General features: G+C 55.5%; 1 protein-coding gene across 25 annotated transcripts in view; it reads right to left on the bottom strand.

The window, feature by feature from the left end:
* Positions 1 to 17,943, bottom strand: part of MYT1L (myelin transcription factor 1 like) — a 451,359-nt gene that overhangs the window by 6,569 nt on the left and 426,847 nt on the right. For 16 of the 25 annotated variants that reach the window (XM_070512674.1, XM_070512676.1, XM_070512678.1 and 13 more), the window contains 2 exons: positions 9,837 to 9,928; positions 1,520 to 1,629 (listed from right to left, as the gene is read on the bottom strand). In XM_070512674.1, the coding sequence (XP_070368775.1) occupies positions 1,520 to 1,629; positions 9,837 to 9,928 (202 nt within the window). The remainder of the gene's footprint in view (positions 1 to 1,519; positions 1,630 to 9,836; positions 9,929 to 17,943) is intronic. The other 9 variants (XM_070512695.1, XM_044771861.2, XM_070512690.1 and 6 more) reach the window with 1 other exon arrangement.

Genomic DNA, 17,943 nt, shown 5'->3' with positions numbered 1-17,943 from the left:
ACTGTCAGAAATGTGCCATTCGGAGGGGGATTAAGCATGATTCTGGGCCTTTCACCCTTATGAGCAAGTCCAGCTGGAGGCCAGGTAGCCTCGTCTGCCCGCCGGACGCCTCACTTCTGCTTGGCCGTCTGACATTCCCTACAGCCAAGGGGCTCGTGGGAGGGTCATGTGCCGTGACGTCGTCCACAGGGCCAACGCCTCCTCCGGACCTCGGCCTGGCCTGTGGCTGAGAAAAGCCACACGTTTGGAGAAACATCAGGGAAAACTCCAGCCCATTCCGGGCGGGCCTTTGGCCAGGCAAACAAGCCTACCGAGCCGTGGGTGGTGGCGGCCGGAGCACAGCCTGAGGGTGAGGCTGCCGGCACTAAGTAGGCTGGTATCAAAACAACGGGACAGGACAGGAACGGCCAGGTAGAGACCGTCCACCCTCCACTCATCTTTTGTCCTCACAGGGAGGGTCCCATGGGATCCCTTTCAATTATGCTGGTGGGAACCCAGCCTGAGGGCCCCCGACACCAAGAAGCTGTGCCCACTGTGGACGAGGGCCAGCAGGCAGCAGAGCAGAGCCATGACCTCCACCTGGCCCCACAAGACCCATAAGACCGAGGGCAAGTCCCTCTCAGCCGCTCCCGAGAATCTCAGTAACACTGTTGAGGGTCCCGCTGGGGAGGGGCTGGTCCAGGCCCACAGGGAGGGTGGGAGTCAGAGCCCTCATTCCTAACAGGACAGAAACGCCTCACCTTACCTGTGACAGCAACACAGGGGGCCAGTCTGGGCAGTGAGTGTCCACTCCCAGAACCTGTACCAGGCACAGGGGCCCCGCGGCTCTCAGAGAGGCAGCAGGGCACATGGGGAGCCCCCAGCACCATGGCACGGCCACTGCCAGCTGTGGCCTTGCCGTAGCTGAGGACGGCACCTCTCTGAGTCTCTGATGCGGCGTGTGTGGAATGACGACAAGGATACTCACCTTGCGGGCCACAGGAGCACAGCGGGGCTACGTGACCAGAGCCCTGGGGTCGGGCGTCCAGCGGGTGCTCAGTAAAGACCCACTCCTCTCTCCCTGCACCCCAGCTGGTGGGCTGCACGTCACAGGGGGTCTGTGCCGACCACGCCCAGGCCTGGGAATCTGCACAGAGGCCGCCCCGCAGCACTCCTTATCTGGACAGCGGGGAACAGGGGCCACTCTCTGTTTAAGGTGGCACTCAGTGACGTCGGGGCCCTCAGTGTCTTGGAGCAAGACAGCTCGTCTACTCAGGGACTGGGGGTCCTCGGGGACGACTGTCCACACACAGTGTGTCATCAAAACGCACACGCGAGACAAAACCAGACCAGCGAGGAACGCCTGTCCCAGCGAATTTTGCCACTGAAATGATCTCAGCAGAAAACTAAGACATAAGGCAAAAAAATGAAGGGAAAAAAGAGCAAAGGAAAGGAGAAGACGCCTCTGTGGACGCCGGCGCTCTGCGTGCTTCTCTGGCGCCAGGCACGCATGACGGCCATGGTTGAGGGCTTCAAAAACTGTTACCTGAGTCCTGAGCTTGATCATGTCGGCCTCCATCTGCGAGTTGGACTCGTTCAGCTCCTTGATTTCTTCATCCAACTGTTTGATCTCTTCATCGTTCTCTATACCTGCGGCGACAATGCCAGAACATGAAAACGACTGTGAAGAAAACATTAGTCAGGTAGATCTCTTTGTTCTTTTTATATTCAGAATTGAATTTCCTGGGAAAATAGACTCTTTTTTTCCACAATATTTCTTAATTGTTTATCTATCAAGAGAGACTAGTTCTTAGCCCAAATATTCATGTTTCCTAGTTCAGGAACACAGGTCAACGAGTGACAAACTTCCATGGCACTCAACCCAGAGAAGTTCCTTACACTCCAAAATCACTGGGGGATCTGAAAGGTGCCAGCCTTCCTTGTCTGCTCAAAATCGTTCATGAAATCATAGTTTCTGTAGAAGTCCGCGTATGCCTTCTTTCTTGGTTCAGCCACGGCAAACTTACAGAAAGCTGCAGCCCCGGGACACAACGAATGCTCCAGCAATACAATCGCAGACACCTGGCCAGAAGGCCCCGCCTCCGAGGTATCGTGAAAGCCCTGGAAATTATCCTCCTCAACACCAGCGCCCTTCCTGACTCATATACTCTTGAATTAAAAAACACATAGTCACAATTGTGTGTCCCTCTGTCTCCTACCACTGACCTCCCTACCGTAAAGGCATCTAAACCAGAAGAAACCGACTGAGGGAACGCAGACCACCCGCCCCGAGGCACGGGAAGTGAATCTCCTCAGATAAGTAATCGGAGCCCCAGGGGGCCTCTGCCACAGCTGAAGCACCTTTGCCCCGGATGCGGGTTTACCTGGTTCCGTCCATTAGTCTCTCCTTCACTTAGCCACTCTGTCTCCCTCCCTCTCTGCCTTTCTCTCTGTCTCACCCCCAGACGAGACTGACGGTCCCTGCCCCCACCACGCTGAGATTCAGGTGGGAAAACTATTGACAGACATGTGAGCAAAAACCTGATGCAGCGAGAGCTGAGGATGGCCCACCCCATTGACTAAAAGGAAGCCGTCCAATGTGGAAGAGAATGATGGGGGCAGGGACGGGCTGCAGGTCCGTGGTCACAAAAGGGCTCTCTGAATATCTGACTTTTAACTAAGCATCCCCTCATCTTGAATGGTAGAAAGGACATACGAGCTGACATCGAGAAGCTCATCTGGATCGAGTACCTGTCCTTGCCTGAGCCGTGGTCCTGTGCGTGGAGAGGACAGCCCAGGAAGATGACCGCCCTGAGTGGGCTGCAGGGGTTGGTGCTGGTCTCTCTGGCACAGGGGCCGAATGGTTGCATTACAAGGGGCACTGTCAACACCGGCTGGCTTGGCTGATGTGCTCAGTTGCTTGCAACATTGCACTGCCAGGATCAGAGAGATCCTGACCCTTTCTAGTTTGGGCCATTTGGTCTCACATGGTTGTGTGTCCTTACGGGGAAGAAGAGCAGAAATCTTGCTAATGCAACCACCTTGACGTTCCAGGGTGTGGGATTGCCATTCCCATCAGTCAGAGGCAAAACAAGGGAGCCTTACTCAAACCCAAGGGAGCACACGCTGCCCAGGCCTCTGCAGGGAGCTGGGGTCAGGGTGACATGCTGTGTTCAGCTCTGCAGACCGAGGGGTGCGGTCAACCTGAGACAACCCCATAGCACTGCAGAGACCGGGTGAACCAGGTCCCTCCCCACAGCGATGGTGAAAAGACAAAGAGGGAAAGTGCTGGGATCAATGGGGTTGGGTCTTAGTTGTGGTTTTTAGTGAAATGGTTTGGAAGAGTCAGCAGTCTTCCTGGTAACAGTCTGATTTCCACCCCAACACCGTTCCTCACAAAAGCAGTGAGGAAGCACATGTGACTGGTTTCCCATTTACCCTTCCTTCTGGATCATTTCTTCCCACGAGTCAGCCTTAGGAGTTAAGGGGGCTTCACAGACGTGCTGGTCTGAGCACCCTCAGAGACTTCCCTCCTCCCTCCGGTGCCCCCACCTCACCCAGAGGGACTGGGCATGGACCGCTAACCAGAGCAACGGTCTTGAGACCATGACCTGTGACCTGCCACTGAGCTCTCAGAGTGCATCCCCTGCCAGCGTCTCGCAGGGTCCAGAACACAACAAAGCTTCCCTTCTTATCAAGTGCACCCCAGAGCAATTCAATGGTATCCTAAAAAGATGCCAGTAATGGAGATTACCCTTTCTCAGGTGCGGGCTATTATTTTTTCTTCCCCTTTTCATATCTGAACAGCCTTTTACGGCAATATTTCAAAATTAAGAATTAGGATTGGGGCCGGCCCGGTGGTGTAGTGGTTAAGTTCACAAGCTCTGCTTTGGCGGCCCAGGATTCGGATCCAGTGCTCAGACCTACAGACTGCTCATCAAGCCATGCTGTGGTGGCATCCAACATGCAAAAAATAGAGGAAGATTGGCAAAGATATTAGCTCAGGGCCAATCTTCCTTACCAGAAAAAAAAAAAATAGGATCAATTGAGATGATGTATATAATACTTGGCACACAGGAATCTCAATCAAGGAGGTGGTCATGTCATTCTTTTTCTATAGTAGAAGTTCAGATACACCCCGAATAGGAAAACCCAGTGCATAACAATCTGGATGGAGAAGCAACTGAATTATGAATCAATTTATCATTTAATAAGGATTCTCCACAGAATTCCTTTAAATTGCGAGCAGTCCAAAGGCACTGAGAACATCTCTCATGTAGGTCGAGGCCTGCGGTGACCTGAATACTCATAAGAAGTCGATTCCCCAGGCTGTGACGGGTGGATTTTCTGAGGCCTGGAACCTGCACACGAAGCTGGTGTGCAGCTCTTGTTGCGGAGACATCCACTGAAGACCCCAGAGCTGTTGGATCAAGATATTTAATTTCAGGTAATTCTCGATAGGAAAGGTGAAAAATGCTCTGCGCACCTGCCGGTTCCAAACATCCAGATGACACGTTTCCATTAGAGAGGAGGAGTGGAATTACAAGCAAACTGTCCCTTTAAAGATGGGCAGTGTGAAGACCACCGTGCCACTGCAGATCTGTGAGACAGCAGAGCTTTCCCCAAAACTCCAGTTAAATCACCTTCATTGGCTGTCAGAGGTGCTCCATCAACGGCAGCTGATACAGAGGGAAGCACATCAAACACCCCAAAATGTCAACGACTTTGTCTTGGTGCTAGATCCTTGCCACAAAAGCTCGGAGGAATTCTGATAAAGTTATGAGAAGAGAATGTGGGGTTTCTGGAGCATAGGTGAAAACTGGCGGGGCCATTTTACTGGCTTGAATTGTCATGAAAAAGCATCAACAACGATTATTTTCTAGTCAACTTTCATGGAAAACCACATCTAAGCAGGGGATAGAGGTCACACTACCGGGGAGATTTCCTGAGGTCTGGAGGCATTTCTGAGCCACCTGACGAGAGGTTTTAGAAGCTGGGGTTTGAAACAGGACAGACCTGGAGTTTAAATCTATCTCATGCTACTTGAGAATTTTGTGATGAGTAATTTTCTGAATCCCTTTAAACCTCAAATTCTTCCATTGCAAAAATGGTCCCTATTGGACAGAGTGGCTACAAGAAATAAATGAACCGTATACAACACCTGACCCACAGTGAACTCGATAAATGGTGGCTAAAGAGGGAAGTTAAACATCGAGCGCTGCTCAAGATGGCAAACACCAGCGGAGCATCTGTGTGTCTACAAACTTATCTGTGTTTTGACTGAAAAGTAGCACAAACTAATTTTGCTCTGCTGACACATTAGTGTGAGTTGACAAATAATTGAAAGAAAAGGAAAAACATTCTATGTGGTCTAGTGCAGTGGGCTTCCATTTTTGTTGAACTAAAGAATTAAAAACAATGCAAATTTCCTCCTCCTAAGTCTTAAAGTCGACATCTAAAAATTTTTATTATGAGTTTAAATAGTTACCAAAAAAAATATACATATTACCGCAAAATAATAGGTTGCAAAGTGCTTTCAATATATTTCCATCAAAACTTTGGGCCAGAATGTTTAGTTTATAAAATTTATGAGAAATGTCCACTACATAAACTAACTAGCAAATCTAGCTCATTATCAAATCAGTACGCAGATCAGATCAACTTTCTGACAGATGTCAGTACCATTTTAAACCCAATAAAAGTATGGGCAAGGGTTCCATGATGACCTTTCCATCTCTAGTTCTTATTCTAGGAGCAATGGGTGGACGGGTGGATAGACGGATAGGTGGATGGATGGATAGACGGATGGGTGAATGGATGGATGGATGGATGGATGGATGGATGGATGGATGGATGGACGGACGGGTGGATGAAGATGCGAGTTTTTGCCTGGATGAAATAGGAAGCCCAGTGCCTGCGTATTTCTCCCTGGAGCTCTCTGGCCCTGTCCTCCTGCCCTCCTGCCCTCCTGGGATGCGCCCTCAGGAGCCCAGCATTTGTGAGCCCTCCCTTGTTAGGTGCATGCAAATGTCTTGCTCCAGGACTCAGGAGTAGCCTTTCTTCTGTGAAGGTGGAGAAGGTAGGTGGCGACACAAGGGATGGGGAAAGAGCTGGCAGATGATGATAGGCAGAGTCTCAGTCCACTAGATTCTGGAGAGACTCATGTGGAATTTGAGGGTCTAGAAACTAATTTCCTTAAAGCAATCTGTGTCCACTCACCCCCAGGACAAACCCGAGAGCCCCAGGCTCATGTGCCTCTGTGTGACGCCCATTTCTAGAGAGAAGAGCTTGCCAGACCCAGGTGCAAAGACCCCGGTCCCTTAGGCCCACATGGGGGTGGCCCGGGAAGGCAGCTGCCTCGTACTTGTTGGTGCCCGTGTCCTGGGTGGCACACAGCACCTGGCCCCGCTGCCGGGCTGAGTGGGAACTAAACTTTCTGACTAAGTTCTGCAGGCGGGCCTGCTCCCTCTCAGGTAGGGTGCTGCCTGGGTGAAGGACTGGCCTGGACAGGGAGCAGCATCTCCTCGTCCGTAATGTCAGAGCTCCTCCCCTCAGCTTCCAGTATTCTATGATGATAGAGAAAATGATCTCATTTCCTTCTCTCCTGAAGATTTGGCCAAAAAGCAGGGAAGCCAGGGGACCCCCGGCAAAGATGCCGACAGGCCAGCAGTGAGCTTTAAGTCTCGGTACACGGCTGCCTGGAGGGGGCTGAATGCTGACTGACTACACGAGATCGTTCAGCGGGATGAGGAGAATAATGACAATCTTGTTGGGAAGAGATGAGCGCAGACTCTTCTCTTAACTTGAGAAAAAGGATTTTAGGGCTGGAAGGGAGCTTCAAGGACATTGAGAACAGCTCCTTCTTATTCATTTAAGTGCTGGAGAGAAAGAGCTGGAATCCCAAGACAGGAAGCGCCTTGGCAGGGTCAGCTACGGAACCTCAAGATTGTCTCCTTGAGACCTCAGCGCTCCTGGGGCTCCAGACAAGGGCACCAAGGGAGGGAAGCTTCCGGGCTCATGTGTCACACATGACGGCGTAAGAGTGAGCTGGGATGAGGTTTTATACCCTCGATGTTCAAGAAGAGAGAGGAAGAGAGATTGTCTCCTCCACACATACAGCTAAGGCAACATCAGAGCCGGATCTTTTGATTTTCAAGGTACAAGTGCAGTGGGAAACGGGATATCCACACTTCTGTGCCCTGAAAAACAGCAGAAAATTCCCCCATCTCGTCATCTAGTTAGCCACACAGATGCAGATACGATGGCTGGTTATCTGCATCCTGCACCACAGCCTTCTCACAGAGAGAAGTGTGCTCTGCGGTTTAGGAGCAATGTCCGGTCCTGGCACAAAAGGGGCCCCGACAGGTGAGGACCAGGAGGACCGAGGGCCCCAGGCTCCAGCAAGGACTCGGGCTTGGGGAGACCCGGGTCTGACCTGCTGCCACTTATTCTCCGGGCGACCTGGGGCTTCCCAGGGTCCTCACCTGTGGACGTGCGTGTAATAGAGCCTACAGCAGGAAGAGCTGTTTCTGCCCTGACGCCGAGAACCGCATGAGCTCTGTTCAGATGCAGAGAAATGGGCGATGGCAACCCCAGCCTGGCGACCCCGGCGGACCAGAGCCGTGCCCTGCGCCGGGGGCCCAGCCAGGATGAAGCCGGTCGCTGGCTCCTCCAGAGAACAGGAACAGCCCACGCTGACTGCCACCTCTTCAAGAGGGCACTAGGCTTTCTCACTAACAGCTGTGTCTGGTGGCTACAGAAAGCGGACTCTGAGTTTGGATGCCCCTGGTAAGGCGACGGTGAATGACATAGAGACGCCAGCCCTGCGGACGCCCTGCCTGCGGCCCAGCCCAGCACAGTCATGGCTCCTCCTCGGGGTTTGCAGATCCACTCTCCCAATGTGCTTTCTTACTTTCCTTCTTGTTTACTTTGCACCAGGCCTCTGTCTAACTACCACTGCCTTCATTAGCAAGTCATAAACGGATAGAAACTCAGGTAAACGTGTCTAAGGATTTTCACTCTAACGCCAGAGTTGTTTTGGGGGTGAAATGTCACACTAAATGTTTTGGAAAGAGTTCAGTAATGTTGCTTTCTTCCTGGCAATGAGCACCAGCCTTCGATGGCCGAGAGAGAAGAGACGATGGTGATCCTAGTGTCTCAAAACAGGCTTCCCCAGGCCGGCGGCTGGGACTGCAGGCAGGCTGAGAACTTGCGGAGGTCGGTGCGCTGTGTGACCAATCTCCACTTCTCTGGCTCCTGACCGTGTGCAGGACAGAAGTGGGAGGCAGAGAGCTGGGCCCGCGGAAACCAAGCCTTCCAGAGATGAATACGGTGACCTCGACTACCTTCCCAGGAAATGAGGGGCCGCACATAAGGAACGTTTCGTGTAGGCAGGTGCACGCTGAGTCTCTCACGCCGTCCTCAGGGCCTCAAATGAAGGGTCAAATGTCCTGCGGAAGCCTCCGGACCATGGCCCAGGCCTGTGCACCTACTCACGAGGGAGCTCCTCCCGGTCTGTCTCCTCATCAGTGGGTCCCTGGTGGAGGACAAAGCCCCAGCCTGGGAGGGCTGGGCTCTTCCCCAGGGCCAGAGTTATAGGTCGTGTCTATCTGTGATGGTTGAGGGGACTTCCGGCCAGGAGGGACCCTCATTTCGCCGTGCTGGTTCCTTCGCGGAACACAGAGTCAGGCGAGCGCCTTGCTCCCCAGTTTCACCATAACTCTCGCTCTGCCCAAGCCCGCTGGTCCCGAAGTCCTGAGGGGCTGAGCAGGAGGCCGGCCCCTGCCTTCAGGGTGGCCGGTTTGCTGAGCGGTTACACATCACACCCAGCTCTCCTTACTCAGGAGTCTGTCCTACAAAGTCACCGCACACATGGGGCGAGTGAACATGGAACCGTTGCTTCTGGGGGACCTGCCGGCCCCTTGCAAGCCTCTGGTCGCAGTGGTTTTGTCAACTGATCCCCACGGAGGCGTGTTTTGCGTGTGTTTTGTCTAAAGACACCTTTTTAATGTACGTTGTCGGTTCGCTAACGTGAACTCATGGCAGCAGCACTAGCTCAGGCTAAAGGCAGCTTCTTCCACACACGTCCTCTCCCCGAGGCGCCTGGCAGCCTCCCTTAGGGACCTAGACAGCACGAGGCCTGGGGGCTCCTAAACGCAAAAGCACAGAAGTGGGATACATGCAGCACTGAGGGACCCTTGTTGGCGGATGGGCTGCAACAAGCAGGCGAGTGCCGCCTCGCTCCACCTCGGCTGGGAGCACGCAGCAGGCCAGACTCGAATTTCTCTCGGCTCTGCTCACTTCCGCGAGGGGCCTGGGATGTGCTGCGAGTGTGGATTTTGGAGTTACAGATAAATTTTAGTGAGCAGGCGAATTCACGGATACGGGGACCGTGAGACGGCCCCAGGGCTGTGTGCTGTCCTCGCCCTGCAGGCTTCTCTGCGGCCTCTCATCGGCCCCCTAGAACTTTCTACACAAGATGCGTGCGGGTGAGGCAGAGAGGCAGGCAGAAGGACTCCAGAACATCAGGCCCTGAGAGCCGGGAGGGAAGGGGGAGCAGGGGAAAGCGGGCGGGGGCCGTGTCTGCTTTGTGGCCTGAGGGACCCCTGATTCTGCCCCTCTATGAGGAGGCCCTGGAGGAGCCACATGGACTCTGGAGAGCACACCCTGGACTTGGGCTTGTGTTCTGGTGGGAGGTAAAGTCAGGGGTTGGCTTTACAGGTGGGGCAAAAACTGACTTCGCCTCCACTGCCTTTGAAAGGCCAGCCATAACTGTTTGGGCTCCAGCTAGGCCGGAGGACACGAGGGTGTGGTTGCTGCCTGCCCCTGAGCAGCGAGGGACGGGGGATGGCGGTTACCGTTGCTGGCCCGCTGTCGGATGGTCAGCATCTGCTCTCCTGACAGCTTCGCCTTCTTCATGGCCGACGTGGCTCTCGGGCATCCCGACAAACTGAGGACAAGAAGACAGGAGATGGTGTGAGTCTCGGCTCTCCAGAGGCCCCAAGCCCTGCACAGAAAGGGTGACGAGCCAGGCATGTCCCGCGTCATTTCATGAGGCCACTCGCCAGCAAAGGGCCGTCGCAAATGGGAAAAACAGCCAGACCGAGGAACACAGTTCGGCCCGCTGTGCACGGGGTGGATGTGCCCATCTGTGGTTCTCAGACATCAGTGCCCGACACAAGGGAGCCCAGGCTGCAGGCGGCCTTGGGTGAGGGCCCAGCTCTGGGGCCCCAGGGCTGGAGGGAGATGTGCCCTTCACTGTGGGTCTTTAGGGCTGTTTGGTATTTTATGGAGTGACTACCTGTTTTAAAAAACTTTTTACTACGGAAAGTGTCAAATTTACACAAGGGTTGAATTCAAAACTTAATTCAAACAAACAAAAGTAAAAGGGTCGGGATAACGAGCTCACATGCAGATTCCATCACTGTCTCGGCACATCCCGGTCCCTCTGTTCCCCTCCCGCCACACGGGAGTTATTCTGCAGTAATCCCAGGCATAAAAAGAGAGGTTTAAAGTCAATATCTCACTGAATGCTCTAAAGCTAGTGCCAGAGGTGCGGCTTCAAGCTGCCCGCTATCTCCTGTCTGTGCCCACAGCTGTCCCTCCGCCCACGTGCGCTCTGCGCTGGAACTGGGCCGAGGCCTCTGGAGACGTGCACAGGAGGCTCTCCTCTTTCCTTTCTTGCTGTGGACGTATTGAGGACAACGTTCTCATCCTGAGCACCTTCACGGAGCCCAAGTCTGGGCCCCACCATGCCTGCCTCACCCCTCACCTTTCAGCCCTCACCTTTCACCTCTCACCACTCACCCCAGCTATCATCCAAAGGATCCCCACCGGAGGACCCTCTGCACTGGTGGTCAGGGTCCACCTGGCACTTCATATACGGATGAAATGAAAAATCGTTTGTGTAGAGTAATTTATGTATTTATTTCACACATGCATAATTTTGTATTTCATCCGTATATTCAGTGCTCCGTGGGCCCCATCCATAGCACAGTGACGCCAGGCTAGGGGTTTATCCACCTCAACACCCATCCCATACCCAGTGACGGCGTAGATTATATTGTTACTAGAAACCACTGTTCAATGTTACATTAATATAATGAGGATTTCTAAACATCTCTTCAGACATTTTTCTAAAATACTTTCTGATGGGGATGTTACAGTTGTTTGCAGGGAAAACTATCTTGTACAACAGACATTTTCACCGTCCTTTACCATTCACACTGCAGTGTCTCTGACGTGACCTTGCTGGGCTGCTGGCATCTGGCTCTGTTCTTGAACATCCCTGCGATGCTCAGTGGCCACTGTGTCTGTTGCTCTTCCCAGAACCTCGCTGGAGTGAGCTGTTTGCTGACAGCGCCTCTAGACTTACGGGGAAAGCGGCACGGGGCTTCAACCCAGTGGGGCGCCACCAGCCCCAGGCCCTGTCTTCTCCCTTCCCTGAGGTCAGCTCCCCAGAAAACCCCAGGAAACAGAGGCTCTGGGATCCTGATGGCAGGCGGGTGGGGTGGGGGCAGGAAGGCCCTGAGGGGCTCCCCAGGAGCAGAGTCATTCTCCTAAGGGGGTTCTACGCTGGTGCCCCAAGGCCAGCCTCCTCGTCATCGCTGTCCACCCTGTGACCAGCCTCACAGCTGTGTTCTGAGCCGAGTGTCCCTCAGAACTCCTTCCCCTTCTCCCTGCCGCCAAAGTGACCTGTGATTGCCCTTTGGTGGCCCCGCGGCCTCGGGCTGGCTCCCCTCAGCTCATCAGCACCGCACACTGGAGGCACCCTGGAAACTCATAGCCGCCACCCATGCTAGAACACGCGGTTTCTCCGGAGGAGTTCCCCCGGCCCAAGCCATCTCCCGGTGCCCTGAGCCCCGGGGCCCTCTGCAGAGCGCCATCCTCCCTGGGCCCGGCACTGGGCGGCTCCCCCCATGGCTGCGGGGATGCCCGTGGCACAGCTTGCTCCCCGGCTCTGCGCTGCCGGCCTCCTGATTCCTCTTCACTGCTTGTTACAAAACAGGGCCCGGCGGGGGTCCTGGCTGAGCCCCTTCCGCTCTGACCCCAGATGCCCTGGAGCCTCGACCCTCGACCTGGGTTAGTTTCGATCCCCCGTCATCCTTCCCGGTTTCCCCCCATCGCAGGGCTGTTCCTCGAGGCCCCGCCAGGCACCTGCAGGCCTTCCGGGAACACTCATGGATGGGGTGCTGCCACAGTGGCCCCACCCCGAGTTCCGACCCCGAAAATAAGGCGGCCAGAGGCACATACGGGACAGTGATGGAGGGGAGGACGAAGTGGGAGGCTCAGAAAAGCAGAGCCGCGGAGCCGCAGGGGCGTCCCCGGCGCCACCAGACTGCAGGTTCCCGCCCGGGACGGGCAGCGGGAGGACCTGGAGACCGCGTAGACACGGATTCTCGGACCCACGCAGAGGTTCAGAACCGACTCCATCCTGCGTGGCTTCTCTTGGTCCTCAGTTAGCGAGGCTGCCAGCTGGGAGCGGCCGCGACAGCATCGTTCGGGGCCGGAGCCCTCGGCCGCAGCCGGGAACCGCATCAGGACCCGAAGGCAGCCGCGGGAGCCGCGCTCTGTGCAGACGCGGACCCGCGCGCTCGGCCTCGGGCCTCGGTCCCCAACTGCATCGCCGCGGCCGCGGGTCCAGCGCCGTCTGGCGGCGGCTCTCCCAGCCTCACCCGCTGGGGGCGGGGGTCCCGGGGTCCGAGCTGGTCCCCGTCTCAGGGAGAGCGACCCGGGCGGTCTCGCGCGGTGGGAGTGGAGCCTGACGTGCAGACCCCGCGGGCCGCTGCGGACCCTCTTTAGTGGAAACCCGGCTGCTCGGAGCGCACGCGGGAGCCGAGAAGCCTCAGGTCTGGGACGCTCCGGGCAGCAAACAGTCAGCAGGCTCCGCTCCAGCGCGGCGCTGGCCGCCCCGGGCCCCGGCGCCCCGGGAATTCCGGGGAGCGTTCCAGGCAAGCGCTTTAGAAGGAGACCGGAGGCCTGACGTTTTTATAGGACATTGGCCCCAAAGGGACCTCCTGCAGGAGAACATCACAGCTGAAAATACCTAAACAAGTAAAAATTCCGGGGAGACGTGGTTCAAGAGACGTTGGGAGGAGGAGGGTTCATTGGGAAGGAAAATAAGTAATCTGAGAGCAGGTCGGGGGTGTGTTCAGACTGTTTCTTGCCGAGAGTGGCTGGGAGGCAGAGAATTCAGGACCAAAGAACCCAGACGGGGGCTGGGACCGTCCTGTCTGAGACTCAGGCCCGTCCCGGAGACACGTTCATCCAGGTGCCAGCAGCTCCCTTTACACCGGTTTGTGCTATTGAGAGTCCTCATTCATTTTGCTCTTCACTATTCACGGTCGCTATTATGATCCCATCAGCATGAATGACTCCTACGAGGTGTGATGCGCTCCATGCACAGCACACACACAATTCCCTGTTACAGTGCTGTGCTGACTCTTCCCACCAGGGTGTCGTCCCGTAAGCAGACGTCGATGGCGCAGCAGCGGCCTCCCCGCCTTAGCATCAAAGTGCGCACCATCTGCCCACCAGAGCAGCCGGCTTTGAATTTGCCTCCCGGGACTCCGTGGTTTCACAAGGGACCCCAGGGGCATGTGTCCAGAGGGGGCAGAGGGTGTCCTCTGAGCTCAAGAAATTTCTGCCTCTGGTTATTTATCAAATCTCTGCTAGCTCAGATTTGGAGTTTCTTCCCCGAATGTATTCTGAGTCAACCCCCTCCTCTGTGCGGAGCAGCGCATCCTGGGAGCCACGGACAGAGGGAAGTGTTTGGAGCAGGAGCTGGGCCTCACACGGTCGACAGGCAAGCCTTCGGGGCCTACAGCTCGCGGGGTCCCACCAAGTCAACCAGCGTGTGCGGGTCGAGCCAGGGACCAGCAGGCTGCCCAAGTGCCTGTTTCTCTTTCTTGTTTCCCCCTCAACCTGCGGCATTTTGGAGGTGTTATGGGCAAAGTAGGCTTTTGTGAGTGTCTGGGTCCAGGCCATCAGGTTTCACAGTATTTGGAGGCCTCTTCCCTCAAGGATGGGGGGCATGGGGGGTCTTTCACGTGTACCCGGTAAGGACCACAGCTGTTCTGTCATGAACCCCTTTTCAGGCCTAACACTCCTTGCTGAACTTGAGGGCACTCAGTAATGTTGCCGCGTGAATGAATGAACACAGGCCTGCAGGACTGCGACGTGTCTGCTCTCTGGGTCTTTCCCTTCGCGGTCTCTGCTGGAGAGCAGACGCTTAATACTGTGTCTGCGGCCAGAGGGCAGGGCTCTGCATTGGCTGGGCTGACAGTGACATGTAACAGCCTGGGGCGCTGGGGAATGCTGGTCCACGTGGTCCACAGGTCCCGTGGCTGCCCCTACTGCCGCCCCCAGGCTGCTGCTTGGCTGTTTCTCTGGGTCCTTGACTGACATGTGCCTTCTCATCCTCAGTGAGGCCGTCCTCAGAACTCAGGAATGCAAGCTCTCAAGCTACCGAAACTTCTCAAAACTCTCAAGATCTCCTCAAAAGCTCAAGACCTTTGCTGCCCTGCAATTTTTCTTGTATTTTTCCTTTGACAATTTTCTGTCTTCCATTTTCTCTCTTCTCTTTTTCAGAATCTCCTATTAGTTGGTCACTAAACCTCATGAATTCTCTATTTTATGAAAAATATTTTCATCTTCTTTTCTCTTCTCTGTATAATTTAAAGGAGATTTCCTCAACTTTATATTCTAAACTTCAACTGAATTGTTTATTTCACTTATCCAGTTTTTTGTTTCTTGGATTACGAATATAATAAATTATAATACTCTTACTTTTCTCCTTTTCTGTCTGATGACAAATCATAGTTTTTTAAAAAAATATTTCTTCTCTTTCCAGAAATGTCTGTTTTTTCGGAGCTTTTCTTCCCTTTTTAAGTGTGTTCACTGTGCTTTCTGTTATGTTACTGCGTGCTCTCCTTAAGTGGCTGGTGCTCCTTGGCTGTCTGTTCACATTTCCCAAATATTGGTCGTGGCAGGCCTGTCTCTTGGATCCGCTCATTTCCAGAGGAGGCCCCCCTCTTGTCTGATGGGCTGGGGTGGAGGAGAATGCAGAGTGCAGAGAGCCAGCAGCCACTTTGAGGTCGTGAGGGGGCTGGGCTTGCCATTCCACCCAAAATTCCTGTGTCAGTGCAGCGGCCCACTCTCGTGTTCTAGGTCCCTGTACTGAGCTCCCCTTTCTGCTGGGTGAAGAGGGCCAGGGCTGGGAATGCAGTACCCATTTCCTCTTCCTCAATGATAACCCCCGTGTGAGAGGCCCCAGGAGCCTCGCCCGGCCAGGTGTGGTCCATAGTATGGACCACAGGGAATGGCCATAGTATTTGGGGGTCTCTCCCCTCAAGGATGGGGGGATGTAGGGCGTCTTTCCGTGTGGAGTGTCCTTAACGAGGGAGCCGCTCTGCGTCCGGGACAAAAGGAGAGCCTGAGACGGGAGCTCCCCGTGTCAGGCGCGGAGTCGGGCCCTGGCGCCCCGCGTGCTTCTGTGATGAAGAAGGTGGGTCTCGCCAGCCCCCCGTGCGTTTTCTGCTGCTGACCGCTGAGCCCCGTCCTGACAGACAACGCAGAAGCTGCTGCTCCTTTTCTCTCCCCTTTCGCTCGGGGAACTCAGAGCTAAATTTAGTGTCAATCATTGCTGCGGGTTGATTGAGCCCCCCAAAAAGATTTGTGGGCGTCATCACTCACGGAACCGTGAATAGGCCTTATGCGGAAATCAGGTCAAGATGAAGCCACACTGGATCAGAGTGGCCTAATCTGGTGACTGGCGCCCTCAGAAGAGGAGGAAACACATACACAGGAGGAGGAGCCACGTGGCGATGGGGCAGAGACGGGGGGACGCGCCCACCAGCCCAGGGACCCTGAGGATGCGGCACCAGAAGCTGGGAGAAGCAGGGAGGGGCGTCCCCTCGAGCCTTCAGAGGGGGCGCGGCCCTGCCTGGGTCTTGATTTCCGATTCTGGCCTCCAGAACTGTGAGAACAAATCCGTGTGGTCTTACGTCACCCATTCGTGGTCTTTGTCATGGCAGCTCAGGAAACTGACACCATCGTGGTTGTTACTAGTTTGGGTTCCTGGCCCAGACGTCCCCCCATTTCCTATAGGATTTCTGTTGCTTCTGCCATGCGACCATGCTCTTCCGTGGACAGAGATTTACCGTGAGTTTGCTCAAGCTGCAATGACACGTGGGAGGGAAGATGACGGACAGTCGAGGAGACCCTGAGGCCACAGACTCAGGAGGGAGTCCTGGGCGGCCTCCCCACGGGGCTGCAGTGGTGGGAAGGTGGGGACCTGTCTTCACCCGGCTTGCCCCGACGGCCCACTTGTCCTCCCTCGGGGTCCTGCTCCGGAGGAGGCATGGCGGCCGTGTGGCAGGAGTGTGGGTGACCCCAGAGGCGGCTGGGGTGGCCGGCTGACCCGGAGCTCACGGGTGGGGCCCACAGGATGCCCATGGCTGCAGCTTCAGGAACCGCTCAGACTGTGCGTCCCTGTGGGAGCCACCTGCATGGCCACTCCAGGTAAGCTCATGTCAACCGAATCAGGCGACGTTATACCACAGCCCCTCTGCCGCAGGGACGGGGCCTCAGCGCCTGTCAGCCTCACGCGTGGCCATGGGGACCATGACCCTGGGCAGGACAGCTCTGGCCTGGGCGTCTGTGGGTGCCGTGGGCTGCCCGCTTGGCTGCATGGGGGTCGGTCCCCCTGAGAGGGGCTGGGCAGATGCACGGGGAGCGGGGACTCCTTGGGGCTGCGGAACGTGATGGGCAGAGGATCTCAGCTCACTCGTTTATGTCTTCCTATGTATTTTCCCACCATTTTTGCTGGAACGAGAAGCATCTGCTGCGAAGGAACCTGTTCCTGGGGCTGAAGCCAGAAAAAGGGTTTGCGTTTCACGGTTGAGTGTCGTGGACGCCAGGCCCAGGGTCGGAGAGAAGTCGGTGTCTACACCACAGATCTGGAGGAATCTGTCCAACGAGGTCAAGGTTCCCGGAGCAGAAGAAGGAGGAGGGAGAGGGAGGAACAAGGAGAGCGGAGACACCGGCGGGTTGAAGGGGAGGCCCCAGGGTCCCCTTGTGTCTCCGCAAGAGGAGGAGCCGCAGAAGAGAAAGGGCCACAGGTGCGAGCTCCCCTACCTCACCCCTCCAGAACAGCACCTCAGGGGGACCCCAGAGGCCCCTCCACCCTGCAGACAGCCCAGAAGCTGAGGAAGCTGGCAGGACACTGGGAGACAAGGGGCTGGCCGGGGGCTGACATCAGACCAGACAGGACAGGAGCCGGGAGCCTCGGGGCTGCCCACTGCCCAGGGAGCAGACAGCAGAGGCGCTGGGTCCCCCGGAGCAAGTCCTTGTCCACGGTGAGCACAGAACAGAAACCAGCTCAGTTACAGAAAACAGACTTGTACAATTTATATGTAGTACAGTCACGTTTTAAAAATTGCCACATTGTTGAGAACCATTATTTGCTTACAATCTAGGTGATGTTGTGCTGATCAGAAATGATCAGAGGAGTGAAAAGATCTGGGGTCGGAGCTGCCCCCACTGACCACGAAGCTTCGAAGCCTTTGCACGTGCGTGTGCGCGTGTGCGCGCGTTTTACACCGAGTTTGTAATTCAGATTAGATCACAGACCGGACCTGAAGTCTTTGAAGGGATCAGTTTCCTCCCCTGTTTACTGGAGATAAAAAGGACCTCGTTGTCCGCACGGTTGAGTTTTGGCTTGTCCGTCGGTCTTTCCCGTGGAATTACAACAGGCTCTTTCCCGGGGGAGAGGCGGCGCTGAGGGTTTTGTTTCTCCCGAGACCCCGGCCTGGTGGCCACGACGGCGACCGTGGGAGGCCGAGCCCAAGGGCGCGCAGGATCCGCCCCCGCCCCTGGAGCGAGGGGTGCGTGCGACGGGCGGTCACTCGGTGACCAGGGGGCCCTGCGGGAAGCTCAGCCCTGGACGCTGGAGGAGGTGCCCCT

Source organism: Equus asinus, chromosome 6, assembly GCF_041296235.1.
Source record: "Equus asinus isolate D_3611 breed Donkey chromosome 6, EquAss-T2T_v2, whole genome shotgun sequence".
Taxonomy (NCBI): domain Eukaryota; kingdom Metazoa; phylum Chordata; class Mammalia; order Perissodactyla; family Equidae; genus Equus; species Equus asinus.
The sequence above is the reverse complement of the archived record's forward strand: the minus strand, read 5'-3'. Positions and strand labels throughout refer to the sequence as shown.